At 44.0% G+C, this 26,752-nt stretch overlaps 1 protein-coding gene across 1 annotated transcript; it reads left to right on the top strand.

Annotated features, from left to right (window-relative positions):
* Nucleotides 1–9,435: 9,435 nt before the first annotated feature.
* LOC115190073 (cyclic AMP-dependent transcription factor ATF-6 alpha-like) lies at nt 9,436–15,192 on the top strand. The gene is made up of 4 exons (XM_029748552.1): nt 9,436–9,696; nt 13,703–13,779; nt 14,856–14,931; nt 15,092–15,192. Exons 1-4 carry the CDS (start codon nt 9,600–9,602, stop codon nt 15,190–15,192), a joined length of 351 nt encoding a protein of 116 aa, XP_029604412.1. The 5' UTR covers nt 9,436–9,599.
* Nucleotides 15,193–26,752: the final 11,560 nt, after the last annotated feature.

Raw genomic sequence — 26,752 nt, 5'->3', positions numbered from 1 at the left:
ATGTTTACTGATCATCAAAAGCATGCAGTTACTTCCTGTATAACTCTGATGACAGAGCTAAATGTGGAATAATCTGAAATTTGTAGTTCTGACTATGCTCTTCAAGAGGTGACGATATTAAAACCAAATAGTTATAACATTTTATTTAACAATCCCTTGAAAACGGCTTGTAGTTGTCAATGGTTTTAGGGGAGCTGGGGGTCTCCTTTCCAAATCGAACGCTCCGCGACATATTGTGAAATTTTATTGATAACATCCTGTAGGATCTCTACGGTATGATCGATGCACAGATTCTCTATTACATGTTACAAATTCCAAGGGGCAGTTTTTTTATTTTGTCAACGTGATCGTCCATTGCTATGAAAACAACACTATATTATAGCTATTACATATGCTTTCCTGTACAGTAGGTTGTTCTGAGCAGTGTGTCAATCGAATGACAGTACAGTTAACTGGAATGGCCTGTTACAGCCTTCACAGAACTCTGTGTCACTACAACAGTTTATGTTTAGTACAAAATAATAAACCATAAAAAAAAGATGATAGAATTGAATGTTTCATATCATAACTCTGTTATGGAATAAAATGAATAAAATAACACCTTATTTGACCTATGAACTTGTTATGACAGTACACTGTAGGTATAACAATTTCAACAAGACACAACAGAAGTGAACTGAGTAAGATTCTAGTCTGAGGGGATACAAATGGTCTGTTTATGAATATTCTGTAATCTGTTTGCTCACCGCTTCACAAATCAAATCAAATCAAATGTATTTATTTAGCCCTTCTATAGCTGATATATCAAAGTGCTGTACAGAAACCCAGGCTAAAACCCCAAACAGCAAGTAATGCAGGTGTAGAAGCACGGTGGCTAGGAAAAACTCCCTAGAAAGGCCAAAACCTAGGAAGAAACCTAGAGAGGAACCAGGCTATGAGGGGTGGCCAGTCCTCTTCTGGCTGTGCCGGGTGGAGATTATAACAGCACATGGCCAAGATGTTCAAATGTTCATAAATGACCAGCATGGTCAAATAATAATATTCACAGTTGTCGAGGGTGTAACAGGTCAGCACCTCAAGAGTAAATGTCAGTTGGCTTTTCATAGCCGATCATTGAGAGTATCTCTATCGCTCCTGCTGTCTCTAGAGAGTTGAAAACAGCAGGTCTGGGACAGGTAGCACGTCCTGTCCCAGACTCCCACAGTCTCCCATTACCAGGAGACACAACCATTCATAGTGATGGCAGTTTCACCCACATACATGATGCTGAAATATCTAGGAGGCAAGTCAGGCAACAACATCCCAAAGATAGATGACTTCAAGAGACTCCAATCCCTTTAATGTGGTTTTAGATTTTTTTATTTTAATTAACCTTTATTTAACTAGGCAAGTCAGTTAAGAACAAATTCTTATTTACAATGACGGCCTAGGAACAGTGGGTTTAACTGCCTTGTTCAGGGGCAGAACGACAGATTTTCACCTTGTCAATGACGGCCTACCCCGGCCAAACCCTAACCCGCATGACGCTGGGTCAATTGTGCGCCTGCCTATGGGACTCCCAATCACGGCCGGAATCGAACCAGGGTCTGTTGTGATGCCTTAGACCACTGCACCACTCGGAGCCCAACAGACTCGAGATCCCCTGACATTTTCACAAAGCACTGTTGATGACAATAACATCATACTATATTGCAGTGGCTTGGCAATGAATGTTTCATTCAAGGAGAACATCACATGATAAATGATGCATGTAGTGTGTGACTCACTATGTGGACTTAAAGAAGCCCTGGGCTGTAACTTAACTGTGCACAAATCACAGACTGAAAGCATCACAAAAGTCTCACAGCATGTTAGTATTCACCTCAGCATGTAATGCCTTTTACACACATCATGCACTAGGATTACATTAGTAGGCTGCAGACTAGGCTACAACCAATACATAATAAATAACCGTGTTATTAGCTATGGGCCTATTTGCTGCCTAGGTCTCCTCAAATGTTTGTTGTTTTTATTCTTGTTTTCTGTGCAGTTTCACTTGGCTGTCAAAACGTAACAAGAGGTGTGTATGTGTGAACCATAACTCCAACTGGGCAGCCTCCAGTCTCCACATTGACCAAGCAGCGCAATAAGATGGTTGCTTTCCACTCGGGAAAGTTTTGTTGAAGACCTGGACAGAAAAGCCCCCCCCTCTTTCGATCGTTAGGTCTAAACATATCGTCCACGATAGGGAAAACACCATTGTAAACCAATAAATTGTGTTTATGTCAAAAACAGTTGGCAAGAAACACCGGACCACCATCATAAATTACATACATTTAAGCGCAATTAAGCTGCCAACCTTTGACCTTGTCTGAACAGGAGAACCGCGATCCCTGACTTTTACATTGGCCGTAGCCCTTCATGTCAAGAGGCAGTACAGCCGGACGGGTGCTAAGCAGGCTAACTAAACATTGAATAAATATCTATGGAGGGAAATATCCAGCCGAGTCCGTGGACTGCTCCATCTAACTCGCCCGCTGGCACTCCGAGAAAAACACGCCATGAACCGTCTCCAAATAGCAGAACTATACAACGACTATCGAGGGATAAAGGTATTTCAAACAGAGCAAGGAAAGATACTTACTGGGGTGTAAATAAGGGTCATTATGCCTTCTGTCCATAATGTGTGAGTTAGCGCTGTGTCCGTTCTCTATAGCCGCACGGTCACAGGCAGCAACATCATCCCAGCGTATAACACTCCCCAACCGGGAGAACCGTGCAAGGGCAGGTCAACGCGGGGCCCGGCAAGGGGGTGGCAAAACAGGTCTCCTCCCAATGACAACAGTCATCGAGATATCTACACGAACCTGACGAAACTTCTCGCCTCGCAGCGTTACAACGTTGCAACCTAGAATGTATAAAATGTGACACAAATCATTTTCGCAAACAGAAAGTAACGAGAAAAAAATTCCAATATGGCGTTCGAAAAGCCAGAGCCGTGTTTTTTTTTTAAACCAAGTGAAATCAGGTGGATGTTTCCACATTTTCAAAAGCCTTTCTATACCCTCTACTTCTACACTCATTTTATTTTAGGCTACATTTCATTTGTGTGTTTTATAGCCTACCAAATAAAGCCTATTCATAATTTCAACAATAAAAAAAATATTATTTTTGTCTAATCTTTGCCTTTAGGCTATGTTTTGTAATTACTCTGTAATTACATTTTGATTAATTGAACAATTTATTTATTTCATTTTTTTTATTTCACCTTTATTTATCCAGGTAGGCCAGTTGAGAACAAGTTCTCATTTACAACTGCGACCTGGCAAAGATCAATAAGACATTTTGTAGGGCCAGTAGGCATATTGTTTTGTGTAGTCCCTCGTTATAAATTGTGTGAATAGGCTGCTTACCGATTTTAATAGCCTACAATATTTTCACCTTCTGAATTATGTTCACACATTTAGCTTTATTTTGAATATGATTAGGCCCATTTCCTTTAAATGGGATTGATTCAGATTTTTCCCCAAAAAATGTGTCCGTGTGTGCGTATGTGTGTAATGTATCCTATGTGTAATCTGAACGCCTGTGTGTAATGTTTTTGTTTATGTGGTGATATATAGTTATTTTTCTCTCTCCGGCAACACAAAGCACCCTCCACATTCAGCTGTTTACCTATTGAAACGTGCGGGTCCGGGTCTCGTGACCCCCTGGAATCCCCCTAGATATTTCGGGGTCATTTGAGGGTGAGTTCGCGGTACCTCAGAAGGTTACTGAGGAGTCAACCCTCGTTGAGGGATTCACAATCTTCAACTGGGGGGAGCAGGCCGCGCAGATGCTCTGTCAACGCCGGTCTCTGACCACTAAGAGAGAGCCTTTCGCTGCCCTGTTATTAATGGAACAAGCACCTCGACCCGCGGCCTTGTAACAACGAGCAACGGAGGATGCTACCCAAGATGAATGGTATTTTTTTCTCTCCAGTCATTGTACACTGATCAGGGCTTTTCATTTGTTACCCCTCCTCATCCCCACCCCCACCACCTCCATTAGATTACATAAATTCATTAAAGTCAAAGAGAGGCATTAAAAGGGCTATTTGTCAGTTCTCTCTTTTGTGTGTTCCTAATGGCTGCATGTGGTTCAAGGCATTGGGATTTTTATTTTAAAGGGTTGCACATGGTTTTATGGACCACATGGAGAGAGAAATTTAGGGGAGAAAATCAGATGTAAGATTTACAATCACAACACCATACCACGCTTTCATGTTGCCTAGACTGAGGTCATATAAAATAGCCTTTTAGCATATCTCTTAAATGGCATTTCATTTGTATGGCAGTCAAGGAATGGAGCCTGTGCAAATATTCAACAGGATTGAGTAGAAGGCCTAATGTTATTGTCAACATTACCTCAAAGATAGGCGAAGCTGTGAGGTGTTGGACTACTGAAGCTGTGGGGTGTTGGACTACTGAAGCTGTGGGGTGTTGGACTACTGAAGCTGTGGGGTGTTGGATTACTGAAGCTGTGGGGTGTTGGATTACTGAAGCTGTGAGGTGTTGGACTACTGAAGCTGTGGGGTGTTGGACTACTGAAGCTGTGGGGTGTTGGACTACTGAAGCTGTGGGGTGTTGGACTACTGAAGCTGTGGGGTGTTGGATTACTGAAGCTGTGGGGTGTTGGACTACTGAAGCTGTGGGGTGTTGGACTACTGAAGCTGTGGGGTGTTGGATTATTGAAGCTGAGAGGTGTTGGACTACTGAAGCTGTGGGGTGTTGGACTACTGAAGCTGTGAGGTGTTGGACTACTGAAGCTGTGGGGTGTTAGACTACTGAAGCTGTGGGGTGTTGGACTACTGAAGCTGTGGGGTGTTGGACTACTGAAGCTGTGGGGTGTTGGACTACTGAAGCTGTGGGGTGTTGGACTACTGAAGCTGTGGGGTGTTGGACTACTGAAGCTGTGGGGTGTTGGACTACTGAAGCTGTGGGGTGTTGGACTACTGAAGCTGTGGGGTGTTGGACTACTGAAGCTGTGGGGTGTTAGACTACTGAAGCTGTGGGGTGTTGGACTACTGAAGCTGTGGGTGTTAGACTACTGAAGCTGTGGGGTGTTGGACTACTGAAGCTGTGGGGTGTTGGACTACTGAAGCTGTGGGGTGTTTTATTTTGCCATTCCACCTAGATCTCTACCATCATCACCTAAATTCCAAGCCACCTCCCAAACACAAATATATACATACATACATACATACATACATACACACACACACACACACACACACACACACACACACACACACACACACACACACACACACACACACACACACACACACACACACACACACACACACACACACACACACACACACACACACACGGTCAATGAAGCAACCCTTTGGACTAATCCCTTTGTATTCACAGCACCATTCCCACCAAACAATGTCCTAAAGCCTAATCCCTCACCCAACACAACAGACCTGGGCCACCTGCTAGCACAGCTCTTATAGTGGAGAACAGAAGCAGAACAGAGAAGGAGAAACACTGACCAACCTAGAGTCAGGAATGTGTTAGCCCACTGAACTAAAGCCTATGCATTAGCTTGAGGATCTTATAGTCTTCAGGTCTAAGGCAGACGTTACTCATCACATGAGCCTAGTTCACCGAACGACCTCCATTACACATGCACAGCATAAATAACCATGTTGAATGAAACACACATACACAACACAGAACACAGAACACAGAATACAGAACACAGAATACAGAATACCTAATACAGAACATAGAATACAGAACACAAAACAGCCAATGCACGCATGCCTGCAAAAATACACTCTTTCCCCTCTCTCTCTGGTTGTGCTTATAGTGTGTTTAAGGGAAGTCATGGGAGACGGTTCTCTCTTCATCTGCTTCTGTCCTCATTAACCCATCTCCATCATGCTTTATCAAACCCCTCTGCTCCCCTCCCCCAACCACCTACACCCCAACCCCCATCCCCATACATAGGCTTGAGATGATAAATGTTCCCCTTCCCTGTGGCTGCTGGGATGAGACAATGCCACACAACAGTAACGAACATCATCCAGCTCACAAACACAAAAGATGAAATGTGGTAGACCGGGATTCTGTTTGGAAGGGAGGGACCTTCTTTTTGTTTATAACTAAGCAAGCTCTTGTCTATCTCTCTCTCTCTCGCTCTCTCTCCAGGTCCAGGGACACTCTGTCTCTCTAACCGCCCTCTCTCTCTGCCTCTCCATCTCCTTGGGGTCCTCTTTATCTCATTTTGTTTCCTTCCCTGTGTGGTTAGTTGGCAGGGAAAGTGCTCTGGTGAGCATGCCAGGAATGAGAATATTTTTCATGAGTCTCGATGATAGAGCTGGGCTAGTATTAAATTCCCATATGAATCAGATCTGCTCTTTCTCGCTTTCTTTCTCTCCCTCTCTCCCTCTCTCTCTTTTTCTTTCTTTCTCCCTTTCCACCTCCTTATTCTTTCCTTGAAGTTTGGCTGTTGTCTTTCACCAGCATCCCTGATAGCCAGCCCCAGTAAAAGGGGGGGGGGGATGGGGGGGGGGGGGGGTAGAGTAAAAGAGGGAAACAGACCTAATACAATCTATGGCAAATCCATGAAACAAACAAACTGGTGGTCTCAAAAGACACAATGTTGAGTCTCATTCATGGAACACTTTTGAAGGCTGTGAACAGACACCAATCTATGAGTGTAACAGGATTGTAAGGAGCTGTCAGTCACATGTGTATCCCACCTCACCATGTACAGGTACAACTATCTGTATTATGTTCACAGCATTGGATCCTGTTGTAAACAAACAGAAAGGATTACAGGAAACCACTAACTAACTCACAGTCAAAATCCTACAGAAACCCTGCAGGTTGTTTCACAGGAAAGAGGGCACAAAAACAATTTGGGATTTTTCCTGTAGAATTCCTGTATGGACTTGCAGGATTGCTGTAGGATTTGCACAGATGTATTTTTTTATCCCAAATTAAATTAGATTAGATAGTCTGAATGGACTGTTATCAAGACGATAGTATATTAATGGTCTGTTATGAATTATGAAATTACAATGTAATTACTGATGTTGTGCTTCAGATATACCTACCAGTTATTATCTAATGGAAAAACGAATCATACCCAGACATAGCAGTTTCCATAGCAACGGATGTATCCAAAGCCCCTAATCGTTCTGACTTCTGGCATTAGGGTAACCTGTTAATCTCCTGTCTGGTTCTAGGGGGTTAACACACAATCACCATGATGGGACCTCCTAAACCTGGACCTGGCATTAGGGTAACCTGTTAATCTCCTGTCTGGTTCTAGGGGGTTAACACACAATCACCATGATGGGACCTCCTAGACCTGGACCTGGCATTAGGGTAACCTGTTAATCTCCTGTCTGGTTCTAGGGGGTTAACACACAATCACCATGATGGGACCTCCTAGACCTGGACCTGGCATTAGGGTAACCTGTTAATCTCCTGTCTGGTTCTAGGGGGTTAACACACAATCACCATGATGGGACCTCCTAGACCTGGACCTGGCATTAGGGTAACCTGTTAATCTCCTGTCTGGTTCTAGGGGGTTAACACACAATCACCATGATGGGACCTCCTAGACCTGGACCTGGCATTAGGGTAACCTGTTAATCTCCTGTCTGGTTCTAGGGGGTTAACACACAATCACCATGATGGGACCTCCTAGACCTGGACCTGGCATTAGGGTAACCTGTTAATCTCCTGTCTGGTTCTAGGGGGTTAACACACAATCACCATGATGGGACCTCCTAGACCTGGACCTGGCATTAGGGTAACCTGTTAATCTCCTGTCTGGTTCTAGGGGTTAACACACAATCACCATGATGGGACCTCCTAGACCTGGACCTGGCATTAGGGTAACCTGTTAATCTCCTGTCTGGTTCTAGGGGGTTAACACACAATCACCATGATGGGACCTCCTAGACCTGGACCTGGCATTAGGGTAACCTGTTAATCTCCTGTCTGGTTCTAGGGGGTTAACACACAATCACCATGATGGGACCTCCTAGACCTGGACCTGGCATTAGGGTAACCTGTTAATCTCCTGTCTGGTTCTAGGGGGTTAACACACAATCACCATGATGGGACCTCCTAGACCTGGATCTATCGTCAGGTTAAAACACCAACGCCACTACCCATCATACCACGCGTCTCCAAACAACTACCACTACCATTCAATGTCATTATCAGTTAGTAACACAGGACAATCAAGACTACATCAACCTACCAACAGTGTTGATTATGTTTTAATGGTTGTCTTGTTTTGTACGCTTTGTACAAAATAATAAAATGCAGTACTACAGGACATTTCTCAACGTAGCTCTTTAGTAGCTAGCTACAACTGGCATGTTCGCGTATCTCCAACCATGATCAACTGACCATGACCTAACCATCTGGGTGGTCTTAACCAATCATAGCACAGTATGATAAGGCGGTCAAATGCATCCAATTATAATTCAGTATGTTTACACATATGAATATTACAATGGTCTTGTTACTTTGTCACATAGTGATCAAGTAAAGAAAGAGGTTAAATATCTTTATCTAGCGCTGTTCTTATAGAACAGAGCAGATCCAATCCGTCCAATGCGTAGGGAGGTAATCAGGAAGACCACTTCGGGTTAAGCCTTCCCTGTCCCAAGTTGCCCAGGACAGATTATTACAGGCAGGCACTTGGTACTGATCTTTACTATGCCAATGTGAGTGACCTGCGGCTGGGGCATTTAGGAATCACCACTAAGTTCTAAGAATATACCTGGAAAGAACAGGCTTCTATTGTTACCACAGAACAGGGCCCCGGCCCAGCTTGAACTGGCTGGCATGTCCCCATCTGTCTGTCTGATCGATTGGAAAGGAAACCTGGCTATGGAACGTAGCTAGGCTATTTGAGCTGGCTGATTCTGTCTCACCTTTCAAATGTGTAATACAGCATTTCCAGATATAGTCTACAGCAGACCATAGTCTGAGTGGACAAGGCCTCTTTCACTTGGAGGATATAATTGTAGGACTATTTTTTGTTAATTTAAACATATTTGAGGCTGCTACTGGGGTGGAACTAGTGAATAATTGTGTTTTTGGGGTGTAGTTGTGTTTTTAATTTAAAGGCATGAATAGGGGCCAAAAGTCGCTAGACGATTAAATCAGAACGTCAGCTTTCTCTGCATAAATTAACCCTACTAAACCAATGATGCCCTTCTAAGCCTACCGATGACAAAATATCTGTCCCCTTCACTTTAGGACTAATATAAAGAATTGTTTTAAATTGGGGTGACGGATATGGCTAATTGTGTGCACCCACTGGTTGAGGAAAATTATACTTTTTAGAACCTGTGCTTTGCTGCAACCTCATGGTGTATCTCGTCATTACAACCACCGAGGGCTTTATAGATCCTTCTCGGGAGCCGTAGATTTACGGTAAAGCAAGACGTGTATCTTTTTTCCCCGTAGAACAGGAAGAACATTTATCAGTGAATACGAACCAGCAACATGTACAGCCGATGCTAAGCTTTTGACCTATTAGAATAAACTATAACATATTTCTTTAAAATCGGTTACTAATGTATTCGAGGAAGGATGTCGTCCGATTTAATGTTAGACTTCGAGACTCAAGAACAACAAATGATGAACAGTGAAACTGGCACCATGTCCATCGACCAGGATGGCGAGTGGGGTAAGCAAGCGTCACTTGCCAACAGCTAACGTTAGCTTGCTAGTGTAGCGCTAAAGAGAGACACTCACTCCTCGGAAATGTGTACCACAAATGTCAACATGTTGGTTGTCTTTACGATGGTTATACTCGATCGAATGAATGTTCTTCATTTGCCTGCTTATTGCTAACATGGTAGCTAGCTAGTTATTTGGCAAGCTGGCTAGCTAACGTTTACTTAGCTGCCTCAAGTCAGTAACCGCTATCGCCATGTCTAAAAAGAGAACGTTTTACAATCTGAATTCTCTACAATCTAAGTTAAATTATTTGTCTCTGCCCTGTACGAATATATTTATTATTATTGTTATTATTATTATTATCATTTTGTATTTTTTGGGGCGGTACTAGCTAGCCTGTTAGGAGGGGTAGGGTTATGAATTCGCGAGAAGAGATACAAAAAAATTAGATTGCTAAACGTCTTCTCCTTTTAGTCATAGATATGGCCCAAAATGTACTCTTAATTAAGGAGCCAACCGTTACATTTTAAGCAAAGATAGAACATTGAGACAGATATTTTACCGGATGTATAAATGTGAAGCATCCGGTTGGCGTTTCCAATCACTACCAAGATGGAGCGAGATGGATTTTGTATATGCAAATACCTGCTAGAACGCGCCAATCGGCTCGTGCTTGTCTCTGCCCACTAGGTGTAATTTGCTGCCATTGGAAACGACATGTTGTGTGGTCTTTCTTGTAGACTCTAGTGTTGTCACGATACTGGAATTTTTACTTCGATACCTTTTATCACAATACTCGATACCATCACGATACTCTACCAAAACAACACCGAAATGATACCAGGGCAAAATAAGGCGTATTATCCAAAGTCACAGACAGATCTATTGATTTCAATATCATTCATTACATTAGTAATTTTAATGTAAGCATTAATGAATCAATTATACAATCAAACATTCAATTTGACTTTGGTAAAAAAAAAAGTCGAACTACATAATAGTAATAATTTGTTTGAATAGTAAATCTGTAGTCTGTTGATAAACTGGGTTAATCAAGATGTAGCCTAGGTCTATTCACAATACAGGTGAATGCATATTCAATAGGACTGCGTTCATGCATTGAGTTATTGAGCTTGTTCTGGCTGAGTTTTCATGGATGAAAAGAAATCTGTTTCCCTTCCATTTGGGTCTTTATTTTATTATGCTGATCAACAACGTTTGCATAGAAGAAGCAATCTCTTTTATAAAAGTATGCACCGTCTCTTTAAAGGGGCAATCAGCAGTTGTTACATCTATTTTTGGACTTATAAATGTACTGGTATGTATCCATTGATTCATAAAGAATAGAACTTGTAAATGCCTCATGAGCTTAGTTCAACTGTCACACCCCATCAGAACCCAAAATACAAGCTTGTTTTACTCCAATGGTGTAAACAACAAAAACGTAAACAAACACTATATAGCCTCAAAACATGGTTAAAAATATGATTTTCATATCATGGATGGTCAGTCCTTGCATCCATAGCTCTCTGTCTATGAATTTGTGTTTACATCCCTCAGCTTTTCACTGTACCAGGGGCGGGATGCGGCTTTGTTATTGTTTCTACTGCCGATTGCTACTTTGAGACCCATGACATTTACACACAGTCTGTTCGAGGCTCGAGCAAAGATGATCTTGACTGGGGAGACAAAGTGAATGAATAATGTTTTTGGTGACAATCCGCTTTGTAATCCAGCAATATTTTGCGTTATTGTGTGTATCACAAACAAGGTAATAGGGTAGTGAAGTGATTTAGCTTCAGCTGTAAGCTAGCAAAGAAAGCTAGCCTACAAAGCTGGAAGCTTCCGGTATCTTCTTGCATTGTAAAGTGTTCTAGCCTGTAATGGACATTGTTTTGCCAACAGTAATGAACAGTTTCTACATGCCGTGCTGCGTCGATCAAGTGTGTTAACTTCTGTGCAGCATAATGTGATGCAGCCCAGACTCCCTGTGGGTTCAGTGGTTCCTCAGGACAGACTAGAGCCAGTATGAGAGAGGAGATAACATGATACAGACTAGAGTCAGTATGAGAGAGGAGATAACATGATACAGTACAGACTCCCAGTGGTTCTTCAGGACAGACTAGAGACAGTATGAGAGAGGAGATAACATGATACAGTCCAGACTCCCAGTGGTTCCTCAGGACAGACTAGAGTCAGTATGAGAGAGGAGATAACATGATCCAGTCCAGACTCCCAGTGGTTCCTCAGGACAGACTAGAGTCAGTATGAGAGAGGAGATAACATGATACAGTCCAGACTCCCAGTGGTTCCTCAGGACAGACTCCCAGTGGTTCCTCAGGACAGACTAGAGTCAGTATGAGAGAGGAGTTAACATGATACAGTCCAGACTCCCAGTGGTTCCTCAGGACAGACTAGAGTCAGTATGAGAGGGGAGATAACATGATACAGTCCAGACTCCCAGTGGGTTCAGTGGTTCCTCAGGACAGACTAGAGTCAGTATGAGAGAGGAGATAACATGATACAGTCCAGACTCCCAGTGGTTCCTCAGGACAGACTAGAGTCAGTATGAGAGAGGAGATAACATGATACAGTCCAGACTCCCAGTGGTTCCTCAGGACAGACTAGAGTCAGTATGAGAGAGGAGATAACATGATACAGTCCAGACTCCCAGTGGTTCCTCAGGACAGACTAGAGTCAGTATGAGAGAGGAGATAACATGATACAGTCCAGACTCCCAGTGGTTCCTCAGGACAGACTAGAGTCAGTATGAGAGAGGAGTTAACATGATACAGTCCAGACTCCCAGTGGTTCCTCAGGACAGACTAGAGTCAGTATGAGAGAGGAGATAACAACTCAGTCCAGACTCCCAGTGGTTCCTCAGGACAGACTCCCAGTGGTTCCTCAGGACAGACTAGAGTCAGTATGAGAGAGGAGATAACATGATACAGTCCAGACTCCCAGTGGTTCTTCAGGACAGACTAGAGTCAGTATGAGAGAGGAGTTAACATGATGCAGCCCAGAAGCATTGTCTTCAACGAGGTCTGAAGGGCCACACTAAAAATTGGTTATATTTCCTCATGGTCAAAATGAACAAAAAATAGTTTTCTATCCATTGTTTTTTTATTCTTTGATGCTCTGTGACAGTCTAGCTTACATTTTGGGTGATTTTTTTTAGTGAACTGGGCATTTCAAGAAAATGTACTATCCAATATGTCTACACAGTTTAGATTTGCTTTTAGTCATTTTAAAGCACATTCCAATTTTTAAATGTTTTAATTTAACCTTTATTTAACTAGGTAAGTCAGTTAAGAACAAATTTTATTTAGAATGACGGCCTACCCCGGACGACGCTGGGCCAATTGTGAGCCGCCCAATGGGACTCCCAATCACGGCCGGTTGTGATACAGCCTGGAATCGAACCAGGGTCTGTAGTGATGCCTCTAGCACTGAGATGCAGTGCCTTAGACTGCTGCGCCACTCGGGAGCCCTTACAAACAGGAAAACGTAAATGGAATGTTTACTAATTTGATCAAACAAGTGGGCCATCAGTTATGCATTAACAATGTGTAAATAATAAGTGAATAGCCATATCTATGACTAAGAGAAGCCGTTTACAATATGAATTGGGCCCTTCCCTATGGCTCAGTTGGTAGAGCATGGTGTTTGCAACGCCAGGGTTGTGGGTTCGATTCCCACGGGGGGCCAGTACAAAAAAAATGCATGAAATGTATGCATTCACTACTGTAAGTCGCTTTGGATAAGAGCGTCTGCTAAATGACTAAAAATGTTGTTTTTTTTAAATTAATGAATTCTTCTTTGTAGCCCCATATGGCTAAACTGTGATTAACTATCTGACCTGACGTTGTGGATAACTATCTGAAACAAGTCAAGACATCTGTTAAACTAGCCTTTGATGAAAACGGTAGTTAGTCTTTGGCGAAGGCAACAAGTATTGTTTTCATGTAAGGCTACTGTTAAATCAGACGTGTGTGTCTCTTGCTCTCAAGCAGACATCAGCCTGTTTGACGAGCTGGACAACCTTGGAGATGCAGACGAACTTCTTCAGGCCTTGGAGTGTGTGGGATATGTGAGTACAGGAATACACAGACACACTCTAGGCAACACTGTCCCTTAAAGTGGAACTGACAAGCGTTTTAACTACTTTGCAGATATGAAACAAACAGACAAATCATAATATCAATTAAAAAAATATCAAATTCCCAGTTTATGCTACAAAACCAATCGGTTCTATTTGATTACAACTTCTATGATGTAAAGTAAGGCGTTGTTGGCAGAATAGATGGATGCGGATCAATGCATGATTCATATCATTCACCAATAAATGTCTTGGAAGTCACACAGATATTTCTATCGGGTTGTAAATCACAGCCGGTATGTTAACGTTGTTTGGTTCCTCCAGCCATTTAGGAATACACTGTTTCAGTTTCAAAGACTCAATATTTTGGGGTAAAAACAGATGAATGTAACAAAAGCTGGGAATTCCAATGCAATCAAACTAGCAATGGCAATGATCACAGGTCAGTCATACCATGGCTAATAGGCTAGCTATTTATTTACCAAGCTAAAAAAAAACGGAGTGTAACGTTAGCTAGCTAGCTGCCCGGGAGGATGTTGTCATTGGACGAGTGGGTGATTGGGCCGACTCCCCTCCCGAGAAAGATATATTGCCCAGCCCTTTTAGTGTTTTGTAAATGATGGCAGGCCCGTGTGGCAAATGGCTTATTTGCATATAGGCCTACTGTAGCTCTGATTGGCTATGGCACAACGGTCTGTGTCGACTCCGGTACTGGAGGTTTTATTTACTGCAGTGTCTGTTAATTGTACCAACACACAGCCACTTTCCCACTCTATATATTGCTATAGAATTTTCACAAATGCCTTTAGTATACATAATTTCCAAACATTCTATGAATGACCATATCTCCCTTGTCATAAAATGTAAAAAAGAAAAAAAAAAGAAAATGCATTTAAAAGCATCATATTCTTCCCTGGGGTTGTATATGAACAGATTTTTTAAATAAGATTTCATGTTGCTAAAACGCTGTCAGTTCCACTTTAGAAAATCGTAACAGACCAGATTCACAGTGAACCATCATAATGTGAAGTACAGTGATTGTGTGTCTGCTCTGTTTAACCCTCTAGGCCGGCCATGCCCCTGACCTCGACTTTGACATGGACCTGCCTCCCTGGAGCACTGACACAGGCAGCACCTACACAGGTGTGTCTAATACCGGTCTAATCAGGTCTATGGTATAAGGTGATATTGTTTTGGACAAAAATTGTTTGAACATGTCAGTACCAGTATTTCTCTCGTGTAAATTTGAGTGTGGACTCTCTCTCTCCTGCCCGTACCATGAGCTCTGTGTCCTTGTCTGCAGATGGGGATCTGAGTGTGGACTCTCTCTCTCCTGCCCGTACCATGAGCTCTGTCACCTCGCCTGCATCCCGAGAGGCCCTGTCACCTTACTCCATACAGTAAGTCCCCTGTCTCTCTCCAGTGTGTTTCGCTGTAGGTCATTTTGCATTTATGTTTTTGATGTGCCTATTTTGTATGGCTGGGAGTATTTCCAGTGTGCGTCTAGGCCCATCTGTGTTAGTTTGTGTGTTTTCGCTCCACATGGTTCCGTTACACACGTTGCTACCTCTGCCATCTGCTTTCGCAATCCACACACACACACACACACACACACTTGAGCACCTCATTAAGGAAGGTCTGAAGCACCTTGTCAGACTAATTATCCACCATCGGCCAGAGGTGTGGCCCCGCCCCCTCGTTAAAATGAGGTGATGACAACTCTGGCCATATTAACATAATGTAGCAGGCAGTTGTATTCAACAGCATGTCAGAAAGAGGACTAGGGTTAGATCTTGTGACCCTATACGGCACACTGTTTATTTCTCCTGCCATTATGATCAAGGACATTTGTGCCTACACCTCAAAGATATTTTGGATGTTGCCAACAGCATCAGTCGTCAAGAACTTTGTAGTTCCTTTTAGCAAGATATTTTGCAGCGGTGGATGGGGCCATCCTTGGCCTTACATCTATACAATCGGCATTATAACACTCAAATATTTTGTATTTTAGCAGTGGTGGTCACAATTTAGCAGTGGTGGTCACAATTTAGCAGTGGTGGTCACAATTTAGCAGTGGTGGTCACAATTTAGCAGTGGTGGTCACAATTTAGCAGTGGTGGTCACAATTTAGCAGTGGTGGTCACAATTTAGCAGTGGTGGTCACAATTTAGCAGTTGCGCTGCGTCTAAATGCATATAGGGGAACACTGGACCTTCAGGAGGTATTGTAAAACCTGTCTCTCTGCTGCCCTCTACAGGATGATCTAGCCATATCTCCTCAGCCCTCTCCTGCCGTCTCTGTCTGCTCCGAGTCCAGCGGCTTCTCAGAGCCCCCCCTGCCCCTGGCCAAGAGGGCCCCCAAGAGGACCAGTCAGGCCACGCGAGGTCAGACAGACACCTCTCCATCATCATCATCCTCCTCCTCCTCCTTTTCTTTGATATTTTATTTCAGGCTGCCATTTCTTCCTGTAGTTACATTGGCTTTCAGTGAAAATACTGTATCACTCTTCCTCGCCAATCTGTTTCTGATTTGGAAATATGTTATTGATTGACTTTGTTAGTTTTAATGGATAGGAAAAAGTATGACGACTCAAGCCAAACATTAGTACAACCAAACAACAGATGTTTATTGGTTCAAGTCCATTCGCCCTGCTTTCAATGATACATACAATGGCATCTGGAGGGGGAAGAAAGCCCCATTAAAAAATGGAAACAGTTGTGAATTATGATCCGTCTCACAGTCAAGCCAGCCCAGCCAGTGAAGATGCCTATCCAGCTCACCCCCAAGGTATCCATCCAACCCAGACCAGTTGTAACAGCTGTAGCCCAGCATGCCGCGGGCCCTCTCCAGACCATCATCATCCAGCCCCTGCAGACCACCCTGGTGCCTCACCCTGCTGTGGTCAAACCTGCCCCTGTCAGCATACAGCCAGCGCCACCTATAGGTGAGTCTAAAACTGCACTCACTACACTATAATACATATTATAAACTGAGTGGTTCGAGCCCTGAATGCTGATTGGCTGACAGCCGTGGTATATCAGACCCTATACCACTGGTATTACTGCTCTAATTGCGGTGGTAACCAGTTTATAATATCAATAAGGCACCTCGGGGGGTTCATGATATATGGCCAATATACCACAGCAAAGGGATGTGTCCAGGCACAATACAATGTACCACAATATACCACGGCTAAGGGATGTGTCCAGACACAACACAATGTACCACAATATACCACGGCTAAGGGATGTGTCCAAGCACAACACAATGTACCACAATATACCACGGCTAAGGGATGTGTCCAGGCACAACACAATGTACCACAATATACCACGGCTAAGGGATGTGTCCAGACACAACACAATGTACCACAATATACCACGGCTAAGGGATGTGTCCAGGCACAACACAATGTACCACAATATACCACGGCTAAGGGATGTGTCCAGGAACAACACAATGTACCACAATATACCACGGCTAAGGGATGTGTCCAGGCACAACACAATGTACCACAAACAGGAGTTCCCTGATCCTGGTGCAGAATACACAGCGTTTCTCCCTCCCCATATTGACTGATACCATTCATTTCAATCATTTAAAAAAAAGACAATACAAGTAAGTGTCTACTAACATTTTAATGCAGAATGCCTGGTTTCTCTACAGTCAGAGACATCAGTATCTAGCCTGTCTGTCAGAGTGCCTGGTCTCTGTCCATTCAGAGACATCAGTATCTAGCCTGTCTGTCAGAGTGTCTGGTTTCTCTACATTCAGAGACTCAGTATCTAGCCTGTCAGAGTGTCTGGTCTCTGTCCATTCAGAGACATCAGTATCTAGCCTGTCTGTCAGAGTGTCTGGTCTCTGTCCATTCAGAGACATCAGTATCAATCCTGTCAGAGTGCCAGGTCTCTGTCCATTCAGAGACATCAGTATCTAGCCTGTCTGTCAGAGTGCCTGGTCTCTCTACATTCAGAGACATCAGTATCTAGCCTGTCAGAGTGCCTGGTCTCTGTCCATTCAGAGACATCAGTATCTAGCCTGTCAGAGTGCCAGGTCTCTGTCCATTCAGAGACATCAGTATCTAGCCTGTCTGTCAGAGTGCCAGGTCTCTGTCCATTCAGAGACATCAGTATCTAGCCTGTCTGTCAGAGTGCCTGGTCTCTGTCCATTCAGAGACATCAGTATCTAGCCTGTCTGTCAGAGTGCCTGGTCTCTGTCCATTCAGAGACATCAGTATCTAGCCTGTCTGTCAGATTGCCTGGTCTCTGTCCATCTAGAGACATCAGTATCTAGCCTGTCTGTCAGATTGCCTGGTCTCTGTCCATCTAGAGACATCAGTATCTAGCCTGTCTGTCTGGACTTCATCACATCATCTTGCAAGTCTCCATGTCTTGGCTCCATACATGTTTCTGTGAACACATACACACACACAGTCCCTGTTCTATTACCAATGGCAGTTATTACCTGTTTGTGTTTCAGATATTACCTATCCTTTGTTGAAGATTGAACAGGTCAGATAAAACCTTCCCAATTATGGTCTCCCCATCAAACGACTGAGGCTGCCGTCTGGCAAAAGCATCTCCAGTCCATCTGTAGAAATACAGTAGGCAGAGTTCATCAGTGACACACAGAATGAAAAGTGTTGCTGTTACTGGACTGTATTATTAGTAATCACCTCACTGTGGACGTGTTGAGTGCCAGGTCTCTCTGTATCTCATGCTTCAGTGAACACACACACAGCCACTGTTCTATTACCAATGGCAGTTAGGGATAGGTGATATGACGCACACACAGATGCTATGCTGAAGTTTAAACCGGTCAGACTAAATGTACCTAATTGTGTTCTCCCCATTGATGACCATTGGAAAGCAGGCAAGAGGTGAGGCTGGAGATAAGGTCTTTGCCAGAGCCCCTGATTGATGGGCATAGCAGTGTAGATTAGCACCTGGGCCCTCAAAGATACTGGTTGGTCACACACACACACACACACACACACACACACACACACACACACACACACTGATTTACATTATCTATGGTGGTTATGATTAGCCTGGGTCAACCAACCTGATCACTGCCTTTGCAGTTCTATTTCACGTCAGAGATCATAACATTTGAAGGGAAATAGAATGTTGAACACAGTGATCAGGCTGGTTCCACCAGGCTAGGTTATACCCTGGACATTATATGGTGATCAGGCTGGTTCCACTAGGCTAGGTTATACCCTGGACATCACAGTGATCAGGCTGGTTCCACTAGGCTAGGTTATACCCTGGACATTATATGGTGATCAGGCTGGTTCCACCAGGCTAGGTTATACCCTGGACATTATATGGTGATCAGGCTGGTTCCACCAGGCTAGGTTATACCCTGGACATTATATGGTGAACACAGCGATCAGGCTGGTTCCACCAGGTTATACCCTGGACATCACAGTGATCAGGCTGATTCCACCAGGCTAGGTTATACCCTGGACATTATATGGTGATCAGGCTGGTTCCACCAGGCTAGGTTATACCCTGGACATTATATGGTGAACACAGTGATCAGGCTGGTTCCACCAGGCTAAGTTATACCCTGGACATTATATGGTAAACACAGTGATCAGGCTGGTTCCACCAGGTTATACCCTGGACATATATGGTGAACACAGCGATCAGGCTGGTTCCACCAGGTTATACCCTGGACATTATATGGTGAACACAGCGATCAGACTGGTTCCACCAGGCTAGGTTATACCCTGGACATTATATGGTGAACACGGCGATCAGGGCTGGTTCCACCAGGTTATACCCTGGACATTATATGGTGAACACAGCGATCAGGCTGGTTCCACTAGGCTAGGTTATACCCTGGACATTATATGGTGAACACAGTGATCAGGCTGGTCCACCAGGCTAGGTTATACCCTGGACATTAGTGTCTTGCAAAAATATGTTTTTCCAATTTAGTTTTATTACAACCTGTAATTTAAATGGATTTTTATTTGGATTTCATGTAATGGACATACACAAAATAGTCCAAATTGGTGAAGTGAAATGAAAAAATAACTTGTTTAAAAATGTACCAAAAAAACGACGGTAAAGTGGTGCGTGCATATGTATTGACCCCCTTTGCTATGAAGCCCCTAAATAAGATCTGGTGCATTCAATTATCTTCAGAAGTCACACAAATAAAGTCTACCTGTGTACAATCTAATGAACTAAGTGTCACATGATCTGTCACATGATCTCAGTGTATATATACACCTGTTCTGAAAGGCCAAAGAGTCTGCAACTCCACTAACTAAGCAAGGGGCACCACCAAGCAAGCGGAACTATGAAGACCAAAGAGCTCTCCAAACAGGTCAGGGACAAAGTTGTTGGAGAAGTACAGATCAGGGGTTGGATTATAAAAACATATCCATAACTTTTAACATCCCACGGAGCACCATTAAATCCATTATTATAAAATTGAAAATATGGCACCACAACAAACCTGCCAAGAGAGGGCCGCCCACCAAAACTCACGACCAGGCAAGGAAAGCATTAATCAGAGGCAACAAAGAGACCAAAGATAACCCTGAAGGAGCTGCAAAAGCTCCACAGCGGAGATTGGAGTATCTGTCCATAGGACCACTTTAAGCCGTACACTCCACAGAGCTGGGCTTTACGGAAGAGTGTCCAGAAAAAGACATTGCTTAAAGAAAAAAATAAGCAAACGAGTTTGGTATTCACCAAAAGGCATGTGGGAGACTCCCCAACATATGGAAGAAGGTACTCTGGTCAGATGAGACTAAAATTGAGCTTTTTGGCCATCAAGGAAACGCTATGTCTGACGCAAACCCAACACCTCTCATCCCCCGAGAACACATCCCCACAGTGAAGCATGGTGGTGGCAGCATCATGCTGTGGGGATGTTTTTATCGGCAGGGACTGGGAAACTAAAGGAATGATGGATGGTGCTAAATACAATCAAATTCTTGAGGGAAACCTGTTTGGACAATGACCCTAAGCATACTGCTAAAGCAACACTCGAGTGGTTTAAGGGGAAATATTTTAAATGTCTTGGAATGGCCTAGTCAAAACCCAGACCTCAATCCAATTGAGAATCTGTGGTATGGCTTAAAGATTGCTGTGCACCAGTGGAACCCATTCTACTTGCAGGAGTTGGAGCAGTTTTGCCTTGAAGAATGGGCAAAAATCCCAGTGGCTAGATGTGCCAAGCTTGTAAAGACAAACCCCAAGAGACTTGCAGCTGTAATTGCTACAAAAGGTGGGTCTACAAAGTATTGACTTTGGGGGGGGTGAATAGTTATGCACGCTTAAGTTCTGTTTTGTCTTATTTCTTGTTTGTTTCACAATAAAAAAATATTTTGCATCTTCAAAGTGGTAGGCATGTTGTGTAAATCAAATGTTACAAACCCACAAAACATCTATTTTAATTACAGGTTGTAAGGCAACAAAATAGGAAAAATGCCAAGGGGGGTGAATACTTTCGCAAGCCACTGTATATGGTGAACACAGTGATCAGGCTGGTTATACCCTGGACATTATATGGTGAACACAGTGATCAGGCTGGTTCCACTAGGCTAGGTTATACCCTGGACATCACAGTGATCAGGCTGGTTCCACCAGGCTAGGTTATACCCTGGACATTATATGGTGAACACAGCGATCAGGCTGGTTCCACCAGGTTATACCCTGGACATTATATGGTGAACACAGTGATCAGGCTGGTTCCACTAGGCTAGGTTATACCCTGGACATCACAGTGATCAGGCTGGTTCCACTAGGCTAGGTTATACCCTGGACATCACCGTGATCAGGCTGGTTCCACCAGGCTAGGTTATACCCTGGACATCACAGTGATCAGGCTGGTTCCACTAGGCTAGGTTATACCCTGGACATTATATGGGAACACAGTGATCAGGCTGGTTCCACTAGGCTAGGTTATACCCTGGACATCACAGTGATCAGGCTGGTTCCACTAGGCTAGGTTATACCCTGGACATTATATGGTGATCAGGCTGGTTCCACTAGGCTAGGTTATACCCTGGACATCACAGTGATCAGGCTGGTTCCACTAGGCTAGGTTATACCCTGGACATTATATGGTGATCAGGCTGGTTCCACTAGGCTAGGTTATACCCTGGACATTATATGGTGAACACAGTGATCAGGCTGGTTCCACCAGGTTATACCCTGGACATTATATGGTGAACACAGCGATCAGGCTGGTTCCACCAGGCTAGGTTATACCCTGGACATCACAGTGATCAGGCTGGTTCCACTAGGCTAGGTTATACCCTGGACATCACAGTGATCAGGCGGGTTCCACTAGGCTAGGTTATACCCTGGACATCACGGTGATCAGGCTGGTTCCACTAGGCTAGGTTATAGGGCTGAGACGGCACCATTATCGCAATATTCTTTCCATGGCAAAAATCTAAACACAAAAAACACCGAACTCTTTAACCCTTTAACCTGCTGTATGTAAAATATTGTTGCTATAGATACATGTGACTCTGGATGACATCATGATGTCTGTTTGCAACATTAGGGCTGTTTTTCTAAAGAAGTTAAATCCACATCTTGTTTTGTTCCCTTGCCACGATTACTAATGAGTGCCACGATTACTAATGAGTGCCACGATTACTAATGAGTGCCACGATACTGGTATCGCCCTGGGTCTACTAGGTTATACTCTGGACATTATATGCATCTAAGAAGTAGAAAATAAGCAGTTTACACACATTATTTTTCACAATTGGGTTACCTAATGTGTCAAAGTAATGTGTCAAAGTAACCTTCTGTATTTGTACAAATGATGAGCCTTTGAAAGCTGTTGACACTGACAGGTGAAGGTTGCTGGCTGGATACTTGCCAACATGTGGCTGACTGTTCTATTTATAGGAAGGCTCACAGCGAGGGCCTGTCTGCATGATGCTGATGAGGGCCCCCTTGCTGGTCTTCTCTATGCTGCATGTTCGGCTGCAAACTGGACATCTCTCGAACAACTGCAGCAGGCAATCTTATGATGTGGTGTTGACTGGAAGGGCCTGTGACAGGGTGATATAATGGACAGCCATGTGGGCCTGTGACGTGGTGATATAATGGACAGCCACGTGGGCCTGTGACGGGGTGATATAATGGACAGCCACGTGGGCCTGTGACGGGGTGATATAATGGACAGCCACGTGGGCCTGTGACGGGGTGATATAATGGACAGCCACGTGGGCCTGTGACGGGGTGATATAATGGACAGCCATGTGGGCCTGTGACGGGGTGATATAATGGACAGCCATGTGGGTCTGTGACGGGGTGATATAATGGACAGCCACGTGGGCCTGTGACAGGGTGATATAATGGACAGCCACGTGGGCCTGTGACGGGGTGATATAATGGACAGCCACGTGGGCCTGTGACGGGGTGATATAATGGACAGCCACGTGGGCCTGTGACGGGGTGATATAATGGACAGCCATGTGGGCCTGTGACGGGGTGATATAATGGACAGCCATGTGGGCCTGTGACGGGGTGATATAATGGACAGCCATGTGGGCCTGTGACGGGGTGATATAATGGACAGCCATGTGGGCCTGTGACGGGGTGATATAATGGACAGCCATGTGGTAAATTGCATTTTGTTGTAAAGAAAGGACAAATATTTTTGCTAATGCACTTCACAACCAAAATGACTATACTTAGTTGTATCTGCTTGGCTGGAGAATTAGCTACTAGTTTATCAACCCGGGTAGTTTTGAATCCAACTTTTTTTTTTTTACATAACACACATTACCTGTCGTTGTTGATCAGGGCAGTAACTCGGGTCACTAGAGGCCTCATGATAGCGTGTTCTTTTCATAGGAGTCCAGGGAGACTGGCAACAGCGGAGGTGTCACAAGGCTACTTGTGTTGCATGACACACTTTTATAATGAGGTCTTGCCTGATAAACTGTGAAAATAGCAAGTGAACAGTGAATTCAATTATTTTTGGAGGTCGCTAAACCATTGTAATCACATTGCAGGACATGTTAATGATACCCACCTTTGCTCCTCTGGTAGGCCCCGGCGGAGATCAGTCTTACACTTGGTCTAACAGGGGAAAAAACAGGGTCAACGATTGTCATCATCCCTCAATTATAAACATATCTTGAGAAATAACGTAATCTCGTTTTGTAAACTCATTCTATGAATTACAGATGTAGACTGACCGGCTCCAGATGGGATTATATTCAGGCCGGTAACGCTGTTACACTGTGCAACCAACTGTGACATGTTCTGCTATGGCCCTGCGTTGGTTTGAGTTTGTTGCTGCCAGTACACTGTTGTAGTCCTAGTCAGACATAAATGAGCTAATACTACCATCGCTGCATCCAATATTTATTTGTGCTTCAGACATGGGTTGCTCCTCAGAGGCTAATGTGACTGTTTCGTCTAAATTACACTAATTTAGAGTGGAATGGAAATACGATGACATTGCTAAAGTAGGCAAATAAATAGTAGGAAACAGCTAGCAAAGTTTGTGAAAAAATAGCTACCAATGCTAATGTAAGCTAGTTAAAATACGGTGGTCCCCTCAATCTTAGTTTGCTAGCTAGCGTCAGCTATGATAATGATGATCAAATTATACATAACCAGCAGTCTGTAGTCTAGCAACCGGTATAGTCACCACCACTGGTTGGTCAATCTGTGTAGGGATGTTCAGTCTCAAACCGCCGGGATTTTGATTTGAACGTTTTGGGGAGACGGAGCCCCATTCTATGGGTTTCTTTTTCTGTCCCGGGTTATCCCGGGTTATCCCTGGCTCCCGGGTTATCCCTGGCTCTGTCCCGGGTTATCCCTGGCTCACTCCTGGGAGGAGTTTGAACCGGGTAAAAAGTGATTTGCGTTCGGTTTGGAACCGGGCTGCCTCCCAGGAGTGAGCCAGGTGCCGCGCTCTGGCCGACGGCAAAGTCGGCTCAAAACAAATAATAATCAGTCACATGGAGTGATGAGTAGGATTCCGTGTTTTCACATGCAGAAGTGACTGCTTTTGATAACGTGTTATCTGCCTTCCCAGTGAAAACTAGTTTTACAATTGAAACACTTATTTTATGGAAAAGTGATGTATGTTTCTGGACGATGCAACTACCTTGCTTGTAGACAACATGACCAAGCAGAGCAGATTAGTTTACTGTTTGATTTGAGAAGGGTGATCTTCCCTCCCTTCTTTGACGCGTTGACGTGTGGTCCATTGTCGGTTCTACGCGGCCAGTGTAATAGGAAGCAAAGTGAGCAGAGGGGCAATTTGCACGTGGAGCTTGGCGAAAGGAGGCATGATATGTTGACATAATTGTATATCCAAACCCAAATCTTAATTTACTCGTTGTGATGAGGTTCCAAACTCAGTTTTAGACTGCCTTTATGACCAAACATTTTCCTATTTACACTCTGTAGTCAATTATGACACTATAATAAATGTTTCTGACTCATATCGATGCCACGTTTTGGTTTTTAGGGGCAGTCGATCTGTAAAGCATTAGGGAAGTTTTGGGTGAGAGTTTGGGAGGGTGTTGTGTATCGTTGGCCAGCAGGTGTCGCCCTATTTCTACTTTCGTTGCCTCTCTTTTAGGATCTGTGTTTCATTTGTGAGTCAATGTTTTAGTAGTGTTTCCTTACCTCGGCTCACCAGCCTGTGTTTCATTCAGACTTACCAATCTGATCCTCTTCCTGATCTTCTACCTCAGCTGAGTCTGGGCCAATACAAACAGTTATGTCACAGTCTGCCCGGGACTAAACCAACACTGTGGAATATCTGACCTCTGTAGTCTTGAATGTGAATTTGAACCACAATCAAAACCCATTTTTAGTTTAGAGTTTGAATAGAACTTTCTCTCTAGATCAGGGCTTTCCAACCCTCTTCCTGGAGAGCTACCGGCCTGTAGGTTTACACTCCAACCCTAATCTAGCGCACCTAATTCTAGACAATTAGCTGGTTGATAAACTGAATCAGGTTAGTCACAACTGGGGTTGGAGCGAAAACCTACTGGAGGGTAGCTCTCCAGGAACAGGGTTGAAGAGCCCTGGTGTAAACCTACAGGAGGGTAACTCTCCAGGAACAGGGTTGAAGAGCCCTGGTGTAAACCTATAGGAGGGTAGCTCTCCAGGAACAGGGTTGGATAAACCTGGTGTAAACCTACAGGAGGGTAGCTCTCCAGGAACAGGGTTGGATAAACCTGGTGTAAACCTACAGGAGGGTAGCTCTCCAGAAACAGGGTTGGAGAACCCTGGTGTAAACCTAATGGGAGTGCGCAACAGAACAGTGTACTGTCTAAACTAAGTTTGTTGTGTTTATGAAATAGTTTTCCTTAATCATAGCTAAAGTTTTTACTGCTACGGATTCCGCGACGCGGTTAGCCTTTACGGCTGGGATCTCAAGTTTGTGTTCCGGATTCCTATTAAGTAGCTGTTAGCTGCTAGCCGTCATGGAAACGGAGCAGGCTAACGCTAGTAGTACTAACCATCTAGTGTTTTTATCCACGACTGGGCACAAATGCTTTAGGTGTGAGATAATTTCCACACAATCACAAGATTAAGATAAGGTGGAACTGAACGATGGACAGGGATTTGTCTGCCCTAAATGCACCACTATCAAGGAACTCAGGGAAGAGATCCACCAGTTGCTCGCTTGGCTGCGAGAAAAGGATTACCTGCTTTCTAAGTACACCAAATTTGCTGTAACCCAGGCAAACCGAATCTCATTTTTAAATGCCTCCTGTAGCAAAACTGTCAATGAGTCAGGAGGCGTTAATCTGTCCCAATTCAACAGATGGATGTTCAGCTCAACTCCACGACCCTGGACTGGAGACTGGACACTCGCAAGGCATAGGAGATCGGGGAGGCAGTCTGGCCACCCTTTATCTATCCGAGAAGATCCGATCCAGCTATCAGAGCTTTGCCCCGAGACGGACCTACCAGCACCGTGAGTCAGCACTGATCCT

This window comes from Salmo trutta, unplaced genomic scaffold, assembly GCF_901001165.1.
Source record: "Salmo trutta unplaced genomic scaffold, fSalTru1.1, whole genome shotgun sequence".
NCBI classification, from domain to species: Eukaryota; Metazoa; Chordata; class Actinopteri; order Salmoniformes; family Salmonidae; genus Salmo; species Salmo trutta.
The sequence above is the reverse complement of the archived record's forward strand: the minus strand, read 5'-3'. Positions and strand labels throughout refer to the sequence as shown.

Coding starts and splice junctions, on each gene's coding strand:
- LOC115190073 (XM_029748552.1), top strand. CDS start 9,600: ATGTCGTCCGATTTAATGTTAGACTTCGAGACTCAAGAACAACAAATG. Junction 9,697..13,702: donor CGACCAGGATGGCGAGTGGG/GTAAGCAAGCGT, acceptor GCTCTCAAGCAG/ACATCAGCCTGTTTGACGAG. Junction 14,932..15,091: donor CACAGGCAGCACCTACACAG/GTGTGTCTAATA, acceptor CCTTGTCTGCAG/ATGGGGATCTGAGTGTGGAC.